General features: G+C 41.3%; 1 protein-coding gene across 1 annotated transcript in view; it reads left to right on the top strand.

Moving 5' to 3' along the window:
• LOC107820725 (putative late blight resistance protein homolog R1A-3) overlaps positions 1-19343 on the top strand; it is a 31204-nt gene extending 11861 nt beyond the window's left edge. The window contains exons 2-3 of the mRNA XM_075236768.1: positions 16379-18639; positions 18981-19343. Coding sequence (XP_075092869.1) covers positions 16379-18604 — 2226 coding nt within the window. The 3' untranslated portion in view covers positions 18605-18639; positions 18981-19343. The remainder of the gene's footprint in view (positions 1-16378; positions 18640-18980) is intronic.

Here is a 19343-nt window from a genome sequence, read left to right as displayed (position 1 = left end):
GAAGCTCCACCTGCTCGTTCTTGTTTCCTGAAAACTCCACGGAAACTTTACGAGGATTAAGTATAGAGGATTCATCGAAGGTGACATCTCTACTAACTATAAATTTGAGTAAAGACAAACACCAAAGTTTGTACCCTTTTACTCCATCCACATACCCTACGAATATGGCCTTCTTAGCCCTTGGTTCAAGCTTTCCTTCATTAACGTGATAATAAGCTGGACACCCAAATACTCGTAAGTATGAATAGTTAGAGGGTTCACCTGACCATACCTCATTCGGAGTCTTAAAGTCAATTGCCGATGCTGGAGATCGATTGACAATATGAGCAGCAGTGTGAACTGCTTCAGCCCAAAATATTTTGGACATTTTGGCTTGTAGGAGCATACAACGAGCCTTTTCAAGAAGAGTTATGTTCATTCTCTCGGCAACTCCATTTTGCTGTGGGGTATGCCTGACAGTCCTATGTCTTGAGATCCCATGAACCTTGCAGAATTCATTAAACTCTTCATTGCAAAACTCCAAGCCATTGTCTGTGCGAAGATACTTGATTTTCCGCTCCATTTGATTTTCAACCAAAATCTTCCACTCTTTAAATGCTTCAAAAGCATCACTTTTTGCCTTCAAAAAATACACCCAAACCTTTCGTGAGAAATCATCAATAAAAATGAGAAGATACCTCTTTCCGCCCTTCGATGGAAGTTTAGAAGGACCCCATAAATCTGAATGGATGTAGTCTAGCACTCCTCTTGTCTTGTGTTTGCCAGTGCTGAAGCTGACCTTCTTCTGCTTCCCTAGAACGCAGTGCTCACAGAAGTCAAGCGTGTTGATCTTCTCACCTTCCAAAAGTTTACGATTGCTCAACATCTCCAGTCCACGTGCGCTCATATGACCCAGTCTCATGTGCCATAGTCTTGCCTTGTCATCATTAGATAACTGCACTGTAGATGCATTTGCAGAGCCAACAATGGTGCTTCCGGCCAATGTGTAAAGGCCGTTCTCCAGCTTGCCTTTCAGCATGACTAAAGAACCTTTAGTCACCTTCATAGTTCCTGCTTCGCTCATGTACCTGTAGCCTTGTTCATCCAGAGTACCCAAGGAGATCAAATTCTTCTTCAGATCAGGAACATGACGGACTTGTGTAATAGTCCTCACGATTCCATCATGGCAGCGAACCCGAACTGAGCCAATGCCAACTATTGCACAAGTTGCATTATTGCCCATTACTATGGTTCCTCCACTTTTCTCGTAGCTGCTAAACCAGTCTTTTCGGAATGTCATATGCAGAGTACAAGCAGAGTCTAACACCCATTTGTTTTCATAACTACTATTATTATTACACGATGTTGTTAGTACATAATCATTATCAAAATTATGTACCTGTTCAACTGTAGATGCACTCGCCTTTTCCTTGGACTTTGACATTGGGCAATCTCGTTCAAAGTGCCCCTTCTTGCCACAACCCCAACACTCTGTATTCTTCTTGTTCACACGAGACTTTGATCTGTGCTTTGATTTGCTCTTTCCCTGTTGGCTAGTCCGGCCTCTTACAAAGAGGCCACTTGCCTGGTCATCTCTATCTCCTTCAATGTGCCTCCGCACATCACTAGAGTTAAGTGCCTGCCGCACTTGCTCAAGCTTGATAGGCTTCTTGCCATACATCATTGAATTCTCAATATCACGATATCCTGAAGTCAATGAAAATAGCAAAGCACATGCAAGCGTCTCCTCCTCCCTTTTAATTCCTGCAATCTGTAAGTCCATGACAAGTTTATTAACCGCATCTAAATGATCTTGTAACGAAGTACCTGACGCCATCTTAAATGTGTGAAGATGCCGTTGTAACAACATTCTTGTTGTCACTGATCGGTCTTGGTATAGCCCTTCTAGCTTTTCCCACAACTGTTTGGCCGTCTCTTCGGTACCCGTACTCACTTCACAAAGCACGTTAGGTGCAAGGGATAGTTGGATTGCACTCAATGCATCCCCTTCAATCTTCTCTTTGTCGGGAGCTGATATATCCGTAGGATACTTTCCGTCAATAGCATGGATTGAACCTTCCCTCCGCAGTAACGCCATCATCTGGATGTTCCAGATATTGAAGTTGTTGCGTCCATTGAATCTATCAATTTCAAACTTCATGGAACTCATATTTGCTTGTTCTTTCTCCTTGGATCGTTAAAGAATCCTGTCGCTCTGATACCAATTGTTAGCGGAAACGTAAAAGAAAGAACACAAGATTTAACGTGGTTCGGATCAAAATAATCCTACGTCCACCAGAGAACAGTTGCCTTTTTAATATTAACAAAGGAAGGGGAGAGTTTCCAATTACACTTAAGAGAATTTCTCTCTTAACTCTCTACTCACTACAATGTATTGTATTATTTTGGGATGATTTCTACAAGTGAAGGAGTGCATCTATTTATAGAGGTAAAGACCTCCTCTTGATGTCATTGGTGACATCAAACTACCTCCTCTTGATGTCATGAGTAACATCAAAGGAGGAAGCTTCCTCCTAGCATCCACACCAACTCTTTCCACCAACTCTTCCAATTGGCATGCCATTGTTGACTAAACATAAACCAACATTTTCAGCATGCCATTGTTGACTAAACATAAACCAACATTTTCAATCTCCACCTTGGTTTGCGTTTCGAGCGTGTGAACAACTCTGGCCAAAACTTCTAAGCTTACTGGGCAACCCCGTTGTAAGAAATAAGAAGAATCAAACCATTGTTGAACATACCACCTCCACCTAGCAACTGTTCTCTTCGGAGTTGCATCAATTGATGCACACCTGCGCCAAGTCCTTGCAGTGTGCAAACTTAGCGAGCGGGACTATCTTGGTCAACATGTCTGCAGCATTATCGTCTGTGATAACCTTCACGACCTTGATAGTTCCCTCATCAATAACATCTCGAATAAAATGAAATCTGACATCAATGTGTTTAGTGCGCTCATGAAATCTTTGATTTTTCATTAGATGAATAGCACTCTGACTATCACATCTAAGAGTTGATTCCAGCTGAACCAAACTCAATTCCGCTACTAAACTTTTCAACCAGATAGCTTCCTTTACCGCCTCCGCTGCTGCCATGTATTCTGCTTCTGTCGTAGACAAAGCGACAATTGAATCCAGAGTCGACTTCCAACTGACGGCACTCCCAACGAGGGTAAAGATGTATCCAGTTGTGGACCTTCTTCTGTCAAGATCTCCTGCATAGTCAGAATCCACATAACCGAGAATTGAAATACTTGTACCACTTTTTCGAAAGGTAAGACCAACACCAGAAGCTCCTTTGAGATATCTCAATATCCACTTGATAGCTTCCCAATGCCTCTTTCCTGGGTTAGACATGTATCTACTTACCACACTTACAGATTGAGCAATATCTGGACGTGTGCAAACCATAGCATACATAATACTACCAACTGCACTGGCACAAGGAATCTTTGACATATGCTCCACCTCATCCTCGGACTGAGGCATTTGTGACTCTAAAAGTTTAAAATGAGGAGCTAATGGTGTACTTACAGGCTTGCACGTTTGCATATTGAATCTCTCGAGAACCCTTTCAATATACCTCTTCTGAGAAAGATGTACAACATCGTCTTCTCTTGAAATCTCCATACCAAGGATTTTCTTTGCAGCTTCTAAATCCTTCATGTCAAATTCCTTACTCAACAGTTTCTTCAAAGCATTTATCTCTATAATGTTGTTAGCAGCAATAAGCATATCATCAACATACAACAGTAAATAAATCATTGAGTTACCAGACATCTTCTTGTGATACACACAGCTATCAAATGCACTCCTTGAGAATTCATGTGTAGTCATGAATGCATCAAACCTCTTGTACCACTGTCTAGGGGATTGCTTCAAACCATACAAAGACTTCTTTAGTTGGCATACGTGATCTTCTTTTCCCTCAACTAGGAAACCTTCAGGTTGATCCATATAGATTGTCTCTTCCAGATCACCGTGTAAGAAAGCAGTTTTGACATCAAGCTGTTGAAGCTCCAAGTCAAATTGTGCAACCAATGCTAGTAGCACGCGAATTGAGCTATGCTTCACGACCGGAGAGAAAATCTCATTGTAGTCAATTCCCTCCTTTTGGCTGAAACCTTTTGCAACCAATCTCGCCTTGAACCTAGCATCTTCCACTTCAGGAATTCCCTCTTTCTTTCGGTAGACCCACTTGCATCCAACTGTCCTCTTCCCCTTTTGTCTTTTCACTAAGACCCATGTCTGATTCTTGTGAAGAGACTCCATCTCTTCAGTCATGGCTAACCGCCATTGTGCGGCATCCTTGCAAGAAGTTGCTTCAATATACGAGGAGGGCTCCAGATCTTTAATCTCTTCTTGTGCAGCTACGAACACATATGCAATCAAGTTTGCTTGATTTATAAGGCGTTCCGGTTCTCGTGTCTGCCTCTTCTCCCTCCCCTTCGCAATTGTGTATGGTTCATTGACAGCAAGTTCTTCAAGGCCTACATCTTCTGACCCATCTTTAACCTGAGTCTCTTGATCCTTTTCCTTGGCAAGCTCCACCGGAAGCTCCACCTGCTCGTTGTTCTTGTTTCCTGAAAACTCCACGGAAACTTTACGAGGATTAAGTATAGAGGATTCATCGAAGGTGACATCTCTACTAACTATAAATTTGAGTAAAGACAAACACCAAAGTTTGTACCCTTTTACTCCATCCACATACCCTACGAATATGACCTTCTTAGCCCTTGGTTCAAGCTTTCCTTCATTAACGTGATAATAAGCTGGACACCCAAATACTCGTAAGTATGAATAGTTAGAGGGTTCACCTGACCATACCTCATTCGGAGTCTTAAAGTCAATTGCCGATGCTGGAGATCGATTGACAATATGAGCAGCAGTGTGAACTGCTTCAGCCCAAAATATTTTGGACATTTTGGCTTGTAGGAGCATACAATGAGCCTTTTCAAGAAGAGTTCTGTTCATTCTCTCGGCAACTCCACTCTGCTGTGGGGTATGCCTGACAGTCCTATGTCTTGAGATCCCATGAACTTTGCAGAATTCATTAAACTCTTCATTGCAAAACTCCAAGCCATTGTCTGTGCGAAGATACTTGATTTTCCGCTCCATTTGATTTTCAACCAAAATCTTCCACTCTTTAAATGCTTCAAAAGCATCACTTTTTGCCTTCAAAAAATACACCCAAACCTTTCGTGAGAAATCATCAATAAAAATGAGAAGATACCTCTTTCCGCCCTTCGATGGAAGTTTAGAAGGACCCCATAAATCTGAATGGATGTAGTCTAGCACTCCTCTTGTCTTGTGTTTGCCAGTGCTGAAGCTGACCTTCTGCTTCCCTAGAACGCAGTGCTCACAGAAGTCAAGCGTGCTGATCTTCTCACCTTCCAAAAGTTTACGATTGTTCAACATCTCCAGTCCACGTGCGCTCATATGACCCAGTCTCATGTGCCATAGTCTTGCCTTGTCATCATTAGATAACTGCACTGTAGATGCATTTGCAGAGCCAACAATGGTGCTTCCGGCCAATGTGTAAAGGCCGTTCTCCAGCTTGCCTTTCAGCATGACTAAAGAACCTTTAGTCACCTTCATAGTTCCTGCTTCGCTCATGTACCTGTAGCCTTGTTCATCCAGAGTACCCAAGGAGATCAAATTCTTCTTCAGATCAGGAACATGACGGACTTGTGTAATAGTCCTCACGATTCCATCATGGCAGCGAACCCGAACTGAGCCAATGCCAACTATTGCACAAGTTGCATTATTGCCCATTACTATGGTTCCTCCACTTTTCTCGTAGCTGCTAAACCAGTCTTTTCGGAATGTCATATGCAGAGTACAAGCAGAGTCTAACACCCATTTGTTTTCATAACTACTATTATTATTACACGATGTTGTTAGTACATAATCATTATCAAAATTATGTACCTGTTCAACTGTAGATGCACTCGCCTTTTCCTTGGACTTTGACATTGGGCAATCTCGTTCAAAGTGCCCCTTCTTGCCACAACCCCAACACTCTGTATTCTTCTTGTTCACACGAGACTTTGATCTGTGCTTTGATTTGCTCTTTCCCTGTTGGCAAGAGGCCACTTGCCTGGTCATCTCTATCTCCTTCAATGTGCCTCCGCACATCACTAGAGTTAAGTGCCTGCCGCACTTGCTCAAGCTTGATAGGCTCCTTGCTATACATCATTGAATTCTCAATATCACGATATCCTGAAGTCAATGAAAATAGCAAAGCACATGCAAGCGTCTCCTCCTCCCTTTTAATTCCTGCAATCTGTAAGTCCATGACAAGTTTATTAAACGCATCTAAATGATCTTGTAACGAAGTACCTGACCCCATCTTAAATGTGTGAAGACGCCGTTGTAACAACATTCTTGTTGTCACTGATCGGTCTTGGTATAGCCCTTCTAGCTTTTCCCACAACTGTTTGGCCGTCTCTTCGGTACCCGTACTCACTTCACAAAGCACGTTAGGTGCAAGGGATAGTTGGATTGCACTCAATGCATCCCCTTCAATCTTCTCCTTGTCGGGAGCTGATATATCCGTAGGATACTTTCCGTCAATAGCATGGATTGAACCTTCTCTCCGCAGTAGCGCCATCATCAGGATCTTCCAGATATTGAAGTTGTTGCGTCCATTGAATCTATCAATTTCAAATTTCATGGAACTCATATTTGCTTGTTCTTTCTCCTTGGATCGTTAAAGAATCATGTCGCTCTGATACCAATTGTTAGCGGAAACGTAAAAGAAAGAACACAAGATTTAACGTGGTTCGGATCAAAATAATCCTACGTCCACCAGAGAACAGTTGCCTTTTTAATATTAACAAAGGAAGGGGAGAGTTTCCAATTACACTTAAGAGAATTTCTCTCTTAACTCTCTACTCACTACAATGTATTGTATTATTTTGGGATGATTTCTACAAGTGAAGGAGTGCATCTATTTATAGAGGTAAAGACCTCCTCTTGATGTCATGGGTAACATCAAAGGAGGAAGCTTCCTCCTAGTATCCACACCAACTCTTTCCACCAACTCTTCCAATTGGCATGCCATTGTTGACTAAACATAAACCAACATTTTCAGCATGCCATTGTTGACTAAACATAAACCAACATTTTCATGGGGTAACGTATACCTTCAACAATGAAAAACAATGTCTGATAAGTAGCAATTAAGCATGGAAATACCAGTAAAACATGCAGCAGTTAAGGTAGGGAAGGTAATATAATAAGAACGAGAAGAAAACAGGCAAACCAGATAAATTGGCGGCGCATAGGTACTCGTCACCTCACCTATATGCCACTTGCATGGATTTTCACATAGCAATTAAGTCAAGGGTTCCTAATCCCTCGAGTTAAAGTTAGACACAATACTTACCTCAATCCATAGGCCACTCACTGCTCAAATACCGCTTTTCCTCTAGATTCCACCTCCAAACCACTCGTATCTAGCCATAATTAATTTAATAACATCAGATATTGCTAAAGAAATCAATTTCAATACATAAATTTAGGTTTCTCAAACTTTCCCCCAAAAAGTCAAAAACCGACCCCAGGCCCGCTTGGTCAAAATTCGAGGTTCGGACCAAAATCCATTCACCCATTCACCCCCGAGCCCAAATATGTAATTAGTTTCGAAATCCGACCTCAAATCGAGATCTAAATTCCAATTATACAAAAATCTCTATTTCTACCCAAACCCCCAATTTCCACCATGAAATCCCTAGATTTTAGGTTGAAAATTCATGAAATGTAATGGGTAATTGAAAAACTGTTGTTTAGAATCATTTACCAACACTTTGGGAAGAAATTGTCTCTTGAAAATGGCCTCTAGGTTTTCTAGTTTTGAAAATTTTGAAATAATGACCAATTCCCGTTTTTGCTTCTGTTTTAAGTGCTGTGCGACAGTGTTCATCGCATGCGCGAAGAGCAACCTCCTAAGGACTTACGCGATCGTGGGAGGCACTACGTGTTCGCAAAGGTTTATCCCGCGCCTCACTTTTGCGTTCGCGAGACAAGGCTCGCGTTCGCGTAGAGCTTCCCAGGTCACCTGACCAGCCTATCTAAAGCTACGTGGTCGACCGGTCGCGTTCGCGCAGAGCAATCCCCCACAATGCTCCGTGTTCGCGACCCTAGTGTCGCGTTCGCGTAGGGTAAAATCCTCCCTCGCCAAGTTTCCCCTTCGCGATCGCGAAGCACAATGCAACAGACACCAGATACAACACTGTCACACCAGATTTCCAAGTCCAAAACACCCTGTAGCTTATCCGAAACTCACCCAATCTCTCGGGGCTCCAAACCAAACATGCACACAAGTCTTTAAACATCATACAGACTTGCTCATGCGATCAAATCGCCACAATAACATCTATAACTACAAATTTAGCACCAAATCACATAAAATTCTTAAGAACACTTTGAAATTTCTATTTTCACAACCAGACATCCGGATCGCGTCAAATTAGTTCCTTTTCTCACCAAATTTCACGGATAAGGTATATATATTATTTTGGACCTGTACCGGGCTTCGAAACCAAAATATGGGCCGATACTAACAATATCAAACATTAACCAAAATCTTAAAACAATTTAATTTTCAGTCTTTCAATTTTCATCAAAAATTCATATCTCGAGCTAGGGACCTCGGGATTTAATTCCAGACATAAGCCCAGGTCCATATTTTGATACGGACCCATCGAGACTGTCAAAATACGAGTCCGGGTCCGTTTACTCAAAATGTTGACCGAAGTCAACTAAATCAACTTTTAAAGGTAAACATTATTATTTTTATCAACTTTCAACATAAAAGCTTTTCGAAAACATGCTCGAACTGCACATACAAATCGAGGAGGGATAAAATGAGGTTTTGAAGGTGTCGAAACATGGAATCAAGTTCTAAAACATAAGATGGCCTTTTGGGTCATCATATTCTCCATTTAAAATAATCGTTCGTCCTCGAACGGATATAAAAGAGTACCTGAGCTGGTGAAAAGGTGGGGATATGTTTTCCGCATATCGGACTCGGACTCCCAGGTAGCTGCCTCAACAAGCTGACCTCTCTACTGCACTTGAATCGAAGGATAACTCTTCGATCTCAACTGACGAACCTGCCGATCTAGAATAGCTATCGACTCCTCCTCGTAGGTCAAATCCTTGTCCATAGTCTTTCAATAGCTCCAACCACCTCCTCCGCCTCAAATTGAGCTCCTTATGCTTGAACAAATACTGCAAACTCTTATGATCCGTGAAAACCTCACACGACACGCCAATATAGATAGTGCCTCCAAATCTTCAGCGTGTGAACAATGGCTGCCAGCTCCAAGTCATGAACTGGATAATTCTTATCCTGAACTTTTAGTTGCTGTGAAGCATATGCAATAACCTTTCTACCCTGCATCAATACCGCACCAAGTCCAATACAGGATGCGTCACAATATACTGTATAGGGCCATGAACCTGTGGGCAACACCAACACCGGTGCCGTAGTCAAAGCTGTCTTGAGCTTCTGATAGCTCGCCTCACACTCGTCTGACCATCTGAACGGGGCACCCTTCTGGGTCAACCTGGTCAACGAGGTTGCTATATATGAGAACCCCTCTACAAACCGACGACAATAACTCGCCAAACCCAAAAAACAACGGATCTCCCTACCCTCTTGCATCAAAACACACCCAATACCAATCTGTGAAGCATCACAATAAACCGTATATGAACCCGATGCTGAAGGCAAAATCAGAACTGGAGCTGTGGTCAAGGCAGTCTTGAGCTTCTGAAAGCTTTCCCCATAATCGTCGGACCACCTGAATGGATCGCCCTTCTGAGTCAATCTGGTAAAAGGTGCAGCAATAGACGAGAAACCCTTTACAAAACAGAGATAATAGCTAGCCAAACCAGGAAAACTCCGGATCTCACTAGTTGAAGACGGTATAAGCCAACTCTAAACTGCTTCAATCTTCTTCAGATCTACTTAATCCTCTCACTCGGCACCACATGACCCAAAAACACCACCGAATCAATCTAAAATTCACACTTTGAGAATTTTGCATATAACTACTTCTCCCTCAATGTCAGGAGCACGATCCTCAAAAGTTGCTCTTGATCCTCTTAGCTGTGGGAATACACCAAGATGTCGTCAATGAATACAATGATGAAAGAGTCGAGATATGGCTGGAATACAGTGTTCATCAAGTGCATAAATGATACTGAGGCATTGGCCAACCAAAATGATATCACTAGGAACTCATAGTAATCATATCGAGTCCTGAAAGTAGTATTTGGGATATCGAAGTCTCGAATCTTCAGCTGATGATGCCCTGACCTCTAATCAATGTTTAAGAACACTCTAGGATCTTGAAGCTAGTCAAATAAGTCATCAATGCATGGTAATAGGTACTTGTTCTTGACTATAACTTTGTTCAACTACCTATAATCAATACACATATGCATAGAACTATCTTTTTTCTTCACGAACAAAGCTAAAGCATCCCAAGGCGAGACACTCGGCCAGATGAAACCCTTATCAAGTAATTCCTGAAGCTGCTCCTTCAATTCCTTCAACTCTATAGGTGCCATATAATATGGTGGAATAAAATGGGCTGAGTGCTCGACACTAAGTCAATAAAAAAATCGACATGTGTATCGAGCGACATGCTCGATAGGTCTGCTGGAAAAACATCTAGAAAATCCCTCACTACCAGAACTGACTCAACGATATGAGTATCAACACTAACATCTCTCATAAAGGCTAGGTATGCATCAGACCCCTGCTCAACCATTCGATGTGCATCTAGAAAGGATACCACCCTACTAGGAGTATAATTCAATGTACCCCTCCACTCCAACCACAACAAACCTTGGCATAGCCAATGTCAAGGTCTTGGAGTGACAGTCTAAAATAGCATGATAGGGCGACAATCAGTACATGCCCAAGAGCACATCAAAATCTACTGTACTGAGTAGCAATAGATCAACTCTGGTCTCATAACCACCAATAGTGATAAACACGGTCTACAGTAACGGAATCTCCCACAGACGCGGACACATATACAGGAGCACTCAAAGAGTCACGTGATATATCCAAATACAGAGCAAAGTAAGATGACACATATGAGTAAGTGGAGCCCGGATCAAATAAAGATGAGGCATTCCTGTGACAGACCGAAACAATACCTGTGATGACAGCATCTGAAGTAACAACCTATGTCCTATCCGGAAAAGCATAAAAAGGGTCTGGCCTCTCTTCTAGGGCCCTTACTTGCCTGACCTCCATCCCTTGCAGGCGGTGCAGGTGGGGCGGCAGCTGGAGCAGCAACCATAGTCTGTGAACCCTGTGGACCATGTGGAATCTATTGAGCCTGGGTAATCTATGGAGGTGTACCCCTCCTGAGTCTGGGGCAGTCCCTCGCCATATGCCTAGTGTCACCACACGCGAAACAAGCTCTCAGTGGGCATGGCTATTGAAATAGACTCTATCGTGGTCGGCTAGACTGTCCACTGAAGGCACCACAAGTAGGAGGTGCACTAGAAAGTGGTTGTGCATAGTGAGCAACCTAAGACCTAGAAGTAGCCGGAGCACTCTAGTAACTAGAAGTGCTGAATGAACTGGCCGACTCACATATGCCTTACCATGTCGGGCTGTAGCTATAGCGTGGCCACCACTAAATTCTCTAATACCTCGAGGCCTTGGCCTCAAACTCTCGAGCCATGCTAAATCTAATACCATAGTTGAGCCCCTCCATGAATCTGCAGACTCGCTCTCTCATTGTAGAAACCAAGGTAGGTGCATGTCGGGACAACTGAATTTAATAGCATACTCTGATACTATCATAGTCCGTTGACACATCTGCTCAAACTCTATGCGCCATGCGAAGGGCCTGGGGAACAAACTCTCTCAAGAATATCTCTTATAACTGAGCTCAAGTGAGAAGGCTGCATCACCTGTCCTACCCTCCTCGTAAGCCTGCCACCACCTGTAGGCTGCTCCTGATAGCTGAAATGTAGTAAAGGCAAATCCGCTCGTCTTCACAATACCCATGGTGCAAAGAATGCGGTGGCACTTCTCTAGAAAGCCCTGCACATCCTCGGTAGTTGTGCCACTATAAGTAGGAGAGTGATACTTGAACCTCTCAAGACTCAGCTCCTCCTCCTTAGATTCCTCCGCCCTAACCTCGGGCTAAAACTGAATAACAAGTTGCACTGGCATAAATCCCGGGACCAGATCAAAATGAACCCGTTGCCTTGGAGTACGGGCGATGTGATTCTGAGCTCCTCCCCCAGCTTGAGATGTAGCTAGTGCAAGGAGAATCAATCCCGCCTGAACAAGAGTGCCAGACATGCTCAAAAACTATCCTAAGGTCTCCTGAAGTGTAGGGGTGACAATAGGCGCCTGTCCCCAAACCGGAGCTACTGGTTGCTCCTCAGTCGCTGCTCGGGCAGGTGATCTAACTACAACACATGCCTTTCCTCGACCTCTGCCTTAGCCCTGGCCTCGCGCGGCTCTAGTAGGGGACATGGGTATCTGATCATCGGATTCAGCAGTGCGTGTCCTCACCATCTATGAGAGAGTAGAAAGACAAAAACTCAGATTTCTAAATCAACAAATTGCATGATAAGGAATCAACAAAGTGGAATTTTTCTAACATTCTCGTAGCCTCTCGAAGATAAGTATAGACGTTTATGCACCGATCCGCAAGACATTACCAAACTTGCTTATGACTCGTAGCACTTATGAACGTTAGAGCTTTGATACCAACATGCCACGACCCCAAAATACCACCTAAGGTAGTCATGATGGCACCTAATATCTAAGACTAGGTAAGTGTAACGTTCATGAATAGCTTAACAGAAATAATGAACTAAGATAATAAAATAAACCGATAAAGCTCAAAATATTTCCAAAGCGGAAACCTCAGTAACAATATCTCCAAAACCAGCGGAATTGAGTTATAAGCTCTACAGAAATGTACTAAAATCTCTAATACAACATTGTTTGATGAAAGGATAAACAATAGTAATGAAATAGAACAAGGTAACTCCAAGACCTACAGATGTCGAGCTACACCTTGACATCCGACAAGATAATTGAATGATTACTGGCATCCGACACGAGCATATGTACCTGGATCTGCACAAAAATATGTAGAAGCGTAGCATGAGTACACCACAACGGTACCCACTAAGTATCAAGTATAACCTCAGTAGAGTAGTGATGAGGCCAGGTCAAGACTCTACTAGGACTAGAAAACTAGATAGAGTATAGTATAGTTAAATAATGGAAGACGAGGAAATGAATAATAATAAAGCAGTTCAATAATGTAAACTAACAATGGAACTTAAAGCAATAAAGGCAACAAGGAGTGAACACATGATAAGAACAACAAGAAATCAATACAGACAAATACTAGTAAGGCAAATGGAGAGATAATAAAACTGTTAAACCAACAAACCTCTTTAACATAGAAAGTATAACAAGAATCACAATCGAGGTACCATGCCTCATATCCACAATTCACAATTTAAAATCACAAGCTTTCCTTATGCCGCCGCGTGACCCTTACACTTAGATATTTTTGAAAATATTTTTTTGAAATAGCTACATGCACTTTAGCCCCCATATGTCGCCGCGTGGCTTCAAGTAATTCTCTTACTAGCAATACGTACATAAATCCCACCTAATGCTGTCGTATACACATTAACCCCTATCCTTATACCGCCACAGACACATCAATAACACAACACAATAACAACTCGCACTACAAGTGCCCATATGCCACAACTTGCCAAAATCAATAATACCAAAGTTACCACAACATATAGCCCACGACTCAACTACAATGTGAACAAGAATCTCAATAATAACATAATGAATGAGAATTACTCAACAAGGAAAGATATCTCAATAATCAATAACTTCAACCTCAATGTGATAATAGCTTTCATAACTTCAACTTCAATAACTCAAAATGAAAGCATTCCCAAGAAAGACAACTTCCAACTCAATTGTATAATATAAGCTTAACAACGAAAAAGATAGTATGAAATAGAAACTACGTCTAAATACATGAGAATAATTCAACACGAAGAGACATCATGGAATGATAACTTCAAATGAGAATAACTCCACAATTAAAAAGGCACATGATGATAAGAGAGATAACAACATCAATTAAAGCATATAAAAGCATGTTTGACAATAAGAGATAGAGCATGTGATAACAACATCAAGTAAATAATGCGAGAGAAATTTAACAACGGAAGATATAACATGATATTACAATTTCTAATTAAATGCATGAAAAAGCCAAAGAGTCTAATGCGGTAAAAATACCACACATAAGCACGTGTACACACTCGTCACCTCATGTACGCGACTTTCATATAATACAAATAACACAAATCAACCCAAGTCCTAAGGGCTATTTTCTCCATACAAAGTTAGACAAGATACTTACCTCAAGCAAGCTAAATCAATCCACTAAGAAGCCTTTTCCGCGAAAATTTAACTCCGGACGGCTTGAATCTAGTCAAAATAACTTAATACCATAAATACAAGCCATAGGAAGCAATTCCGGTAATAAAGTTTCAATCATTAAAGAAAATAAAAAAGTCAAACCTGAGCTAGCACCTCGGAACTCAACCAAACTTAAAAATCTGAACATCCATTCCGATATAAGTCCAACCATACTAAAATTATCCAATTCCGACCTCAAATCGACTTTCAAATCCACAATTCATGGTTTAGGAAAGTTTTCACAAAAATTCCCAATCTCTCCAACTCAAATCACTAATTAAATAATAAAAATAATGATGAAATCATGATTAATGAAAAAAATCGAGTAAAAAATGCTTACCTCAATCCAATCCTTGAAAATTTTCTCCAAAATCGCCTAAAAACGAGCTCTCTAACTTAAAATATGAAAAATGAAATAAACCCTCGATTTCATCAATTTTCTGCGCAGGCTTTCCACACCTGCGGACAAATTGTAGCTTCTGTGACTCCACATATGCGGAAAACCATCGCAGATGCGGCTTCACTAAGACTCAGTAATTTCCGCTTTTGCGGACCACACGGCGCATCTGCACTTCTGCTTCTGCGGACCAAAGGTGCATCTGCGTGTCCACTTCTGTGCATAAATACCGCACTTGCGGTCCCCCGTCAAAATCTATCTTTCTGCATTTGTGGAGCATTGCTCCCTTCTGCGTTTGCGCACCTGCGGCCATTCAACCGCTTCTGCAGCGCCGCACGTACGACCCAAATTGCGCAGGTGGGAATGCACCAGACTTCAGCAGGCATCAAAATCCTCCAAGTCCAAAATGAAATAGGATTCAATCCGAATCACACCCGGGGCCCTTGGGACCCGTCCGAACATATCATCAAGTTCCAAAACACAACATGAACCTACTTGATGTCTTAAATCACATCAAACAACATCAAATCTACGAATCGCACCCCAATTCAAGTCTATAGAACCTATGAACATTCAACTTCTAAAACAACACCGAATCATATCAAACCAACTCCAAATGAGCTCAAATTTTGCATGCAAGTCCCAAATGATACAATAGACTTATACCAACTCGTGAAATCATAATCCGAGCCCGATAGGAATAAAGTCAACATTTCATACCTTCAATTTTTCAACTTTTACCAAAAAGCACCAAATCAACCTTCGAACCTCCAAATCAACATCGGACATAGGCCTAAGTCCAAAATTACCATATGAAGCTATCAGAACCATCAAAACTCGATTCTAGAGTCGTCTACACAAAAGTCAAACTAAGGTCAACTCTTCCAGCTTAAGCTTTCAACCTTGGGACTTAGTGTCCTAACTCACTCTGAAACTCACCCGAAACCAAACTAACCACCCCGGCAAGTCGCATAACCACAATTGAACATAGAGGAAGCAATAAATAGGGGAACAAGGCTAGAATAATCTAAACGACCGGCCGGATCGTTACCAGAAAAAAATAGTTAGTGAAACTTTTAAAATTCATAATATTTTGAAAAAGTATTCGCATAGGAGAGCAAAAAAGCGAGTAGGAACTCAATCGATGGTATAGGAAGAGGGCCTATAAAACCTGCATATTGGCAATCTTTTAAACATGTCAATCACATGACTTTAACAAATTCTTTGAAGCTAGTTACATAAACATTGTCTGAATTAACTATTCATTTAGGATTGTCACAATTATCAGACTGTTCGATCTCATTTAAGAATCCATTACCTTTACCAATTTATTTTCAAGTTTCTAAAGACAGAAGCATGTCTTTCTTAGTTAGTAATTGAAGCACATTAACTTTTATTTGTTGTCAGTGTTATTTGGCTTCTTAAATCTAATATTATGACAATTCAATGTTCTCTTAAAAGCCTCCTGTGGTTGAGGAAGATGACGTTGTTGGCTTTGACGAGGAGGCCAAGAAGGTAATTGATCGTCTTCTTGAAGGATCAGACAATTTAAAGGTTATTCCAGTCGTTGGTATGCCAGGTCTTGGAAAGACGACACTGGCAAATAAGATATTCAAGGATGCTACAGTTGAGTTTGAGTTCTTCACTCGCATTTGGGTTTATGTTTCACAGTCATACAAGAGAAGGGACTTATTTCTCAACATTATTAGTAAATTCAAGCGAAATACTACACAATATTCTCATATGTCTGAGGATGATTTGGCTCAAGTAATACGTGATTTTTTGGGGAGGGGAGGAAAATATCTAATTGTTTTGGATGATGTATGGTCTGGAGAAGCTTGGGATCGTCTCAAAATTGCTTTCCCGAACAACAACAAGTGTAATAGAGTGTTGTTGACCACTCGAGATAACATTGTAGCTAAGCATTGCAATGATGATCCTCATAAGTTGAAATTTTTAACTGATAGTGAAGGTTGGGAGTTGCTGGAAAAGAAGGTATTCCACAAGGATAAATGCCCTTCTGAGTTGGAACAGTACGGACTAAATATAGCCAAAAAATGTGAGGGATTACCCCTTGCAATTGTGGTGATTGCAGGGGCGTTAATCGGTAAGGGTAAGACAACAAGAGAATGGGAGCAAGTAGATCAAAGTGTTGGTGAGCACCTCATAAATAAAGACCCGGAGAATTGTAAAAAGCTGGTGCAAATGAGTTATGATCGCTTGCCTTATGACTTGAAGGCGTGCTTCTTGTATTGCGGTGCATTTCCTAAAGGTTTTGAGATCCCTGCTTGGAAGCTGATCCGTTTATGGATCGCGGAAGGTTTCATTCAGTACAATGGACGCTTAACTCTTGAATGTAAGGCAGAGGATTACTTGAATGATCTTGTCAACAGAAACTTGGTGATGGTAATGCAGAGAACTTCTGATGGCCAAATTAAAACATGTCGTGTTCATGATATGTTGCACGAATTTTGCAGGCATGAGGCGACTATGGAGGAAAACCTTTTCCAAGAAGTAAGTCTTGATATTAGGCAATCTGCTCTTGGACAACAAGAGCTAGCAACGTACCGTCGCTTATGCATTCATTCCTCTGTTTTACAATTCATCTCTACGAAACCTTTTGGTGAACATGTCAGGTCATTCTTGAGCTTTCCATCAAAAAAATTGGAGATGCCTGCTAGAGATATTCCAAATATCCCGAAAGCTTTTCCTCTACTAAGGGTGTTGGATGCAGAATCCCTCACATTTAATCGCTTTACCAAGGAGTTTTTCCAGCTATATCATTTGAGATATATAGCATTCTCAAGCGACTCCCTCAAGATCATTCCTAGACAAATGGGAGGGCTTTGGAACATGCAAACTCTTATTGTTGACACACAACAGAGGACTCTTGACATTGAAGCAGACATATTGAACATGCCACGACTGAGGCATCTTCACACTAATGCTTCTGCTATATTACGTGCCCCAAAAAGTAGTAAAGCTGCCCTGGTAAACCAAGCTTTACAAACTCTTTCGACAATTGCACCTGAAAGTTGCACGGAAGATGTGTTTGTGAGGGCTCCAAATATGAAGAAGTTGGGCATTCGTGGCAACATAGGTATGCTTCTTGAGTCAAACGAGTCTGCACTATTCAACAATGTCAAGAAGCTAGAGTGCCTTGAAAGTTTAAAGTTAATTAATGATGTTGGTCAAATAGGCCGGACACCACTACGCCTTCCTCCAGCATACATATTTCCAAGGAAGTTGCAGAAGCTTACGTTAATAAATACTTGGTTGGACTGGGATCATGATATGTCTATACTTGGACAATTGCAGTACCTTGAAGTTCTAAAACTGAAAGAAAATGCATTTAAGGGAGAGTACTGGGAGCCAAAAGTTGGTGGTTTTGGTTCCCTTCAGGTCCTGTGGATTCAGAGAACAGATCTAGCAGCCTGGCATGCTTCAGCTGATAACTTTCCTAGACTGAAGCGTCTGGTTCTTGTATCGTGTGAAAAACTTGCGGAAATTCCCCTTGGCCTGGCGGATGTACGCAGCCTCCAAGTGATGGAACTGAACGTCACCACCAAATTAGCAGCAAAATGTGCACGTGATATCCAAACCAAGAAACTCAAGCAAGCTAATTTGGAAGGTAATTATATTAAAAGCAGCGGATTCAAGCTATCTATATATCCTCCTGATCTCTGATTGCAACTGCATACAGCTTCCTTGATGACGTGTAGGTCAGTTCATCAACTTATAATTCTTTGTTACAACTTACTCTTTCCGTTTCAATTTAGATGAGGTACTTTGATCCGGAACGGAGTTTAAGAAAAAAAAATATTTGAAACTTGTGGTCTTAAAAGCTTAATGGGTAAAATTTTTGTGGGGCCATGACATTTTTGTGATTATAAAAGCTTCTTATTAAGGATAAAATGCATAAAATAAAGAGTTTAAAATTAAATTATTTTCAAATTTAAAAATATGTCATTTATTTTGGAACAGACAAAAAGTACATTACCTTGTCTAATTTGAGATGGAGGAACTTTACGTAATAGAGTACGTAACATAGTTATTGGTACAGGTTTTCATGAGTGAACTACATTCTCCTTGGGTTTCATACAGCTTCATTGATCGTATGGATTACCCCTCGTTTCTGCTATCTGCTACTTCATTGATTCACTCACTCTTCAACAAAGGCGACAATGCTTTGGTTCTCTTTTTGGGGTTGGGTTGGGGGGGGGGGGGGGGGAAACTACACGTTATCTTGTTTGATATCGAGCACTTATGTAGTCTGCTTTCCGCTGTACTGTTTTTCTGACCTTTATGTCGTGCGCTTTGATTTCGTTATGCATGGGATGTATTAATTTAGAATGGACAAAGTTTAACTTTGTTGGTTACTTTTGTCATCTGATTAATGTAATTTTAATCTCTACTACTACTAAAA

The sequence above is a fragment of the Nicotiana tabacum genome, chromosome 18, assembly GCF_000715075.1.
Source record: "Nicotiana tabacum cultivar K326 chromosome 18, ASM71507v2, whole genome shotgun sequence".
Taxonomy (NCBI): domain Eukaryota; kingdom Viridiplantae; phylum Streptophyta; class Magnoliopsida; order Solanales; family Solanaceae; genus Nicotiana; species Nicotiana tabacum.
The sequence above is the reverse complement of the archived record's forward strand: the minus strand, read 5'-3'. Positions and strand labels throughout refer to the sequence as shown.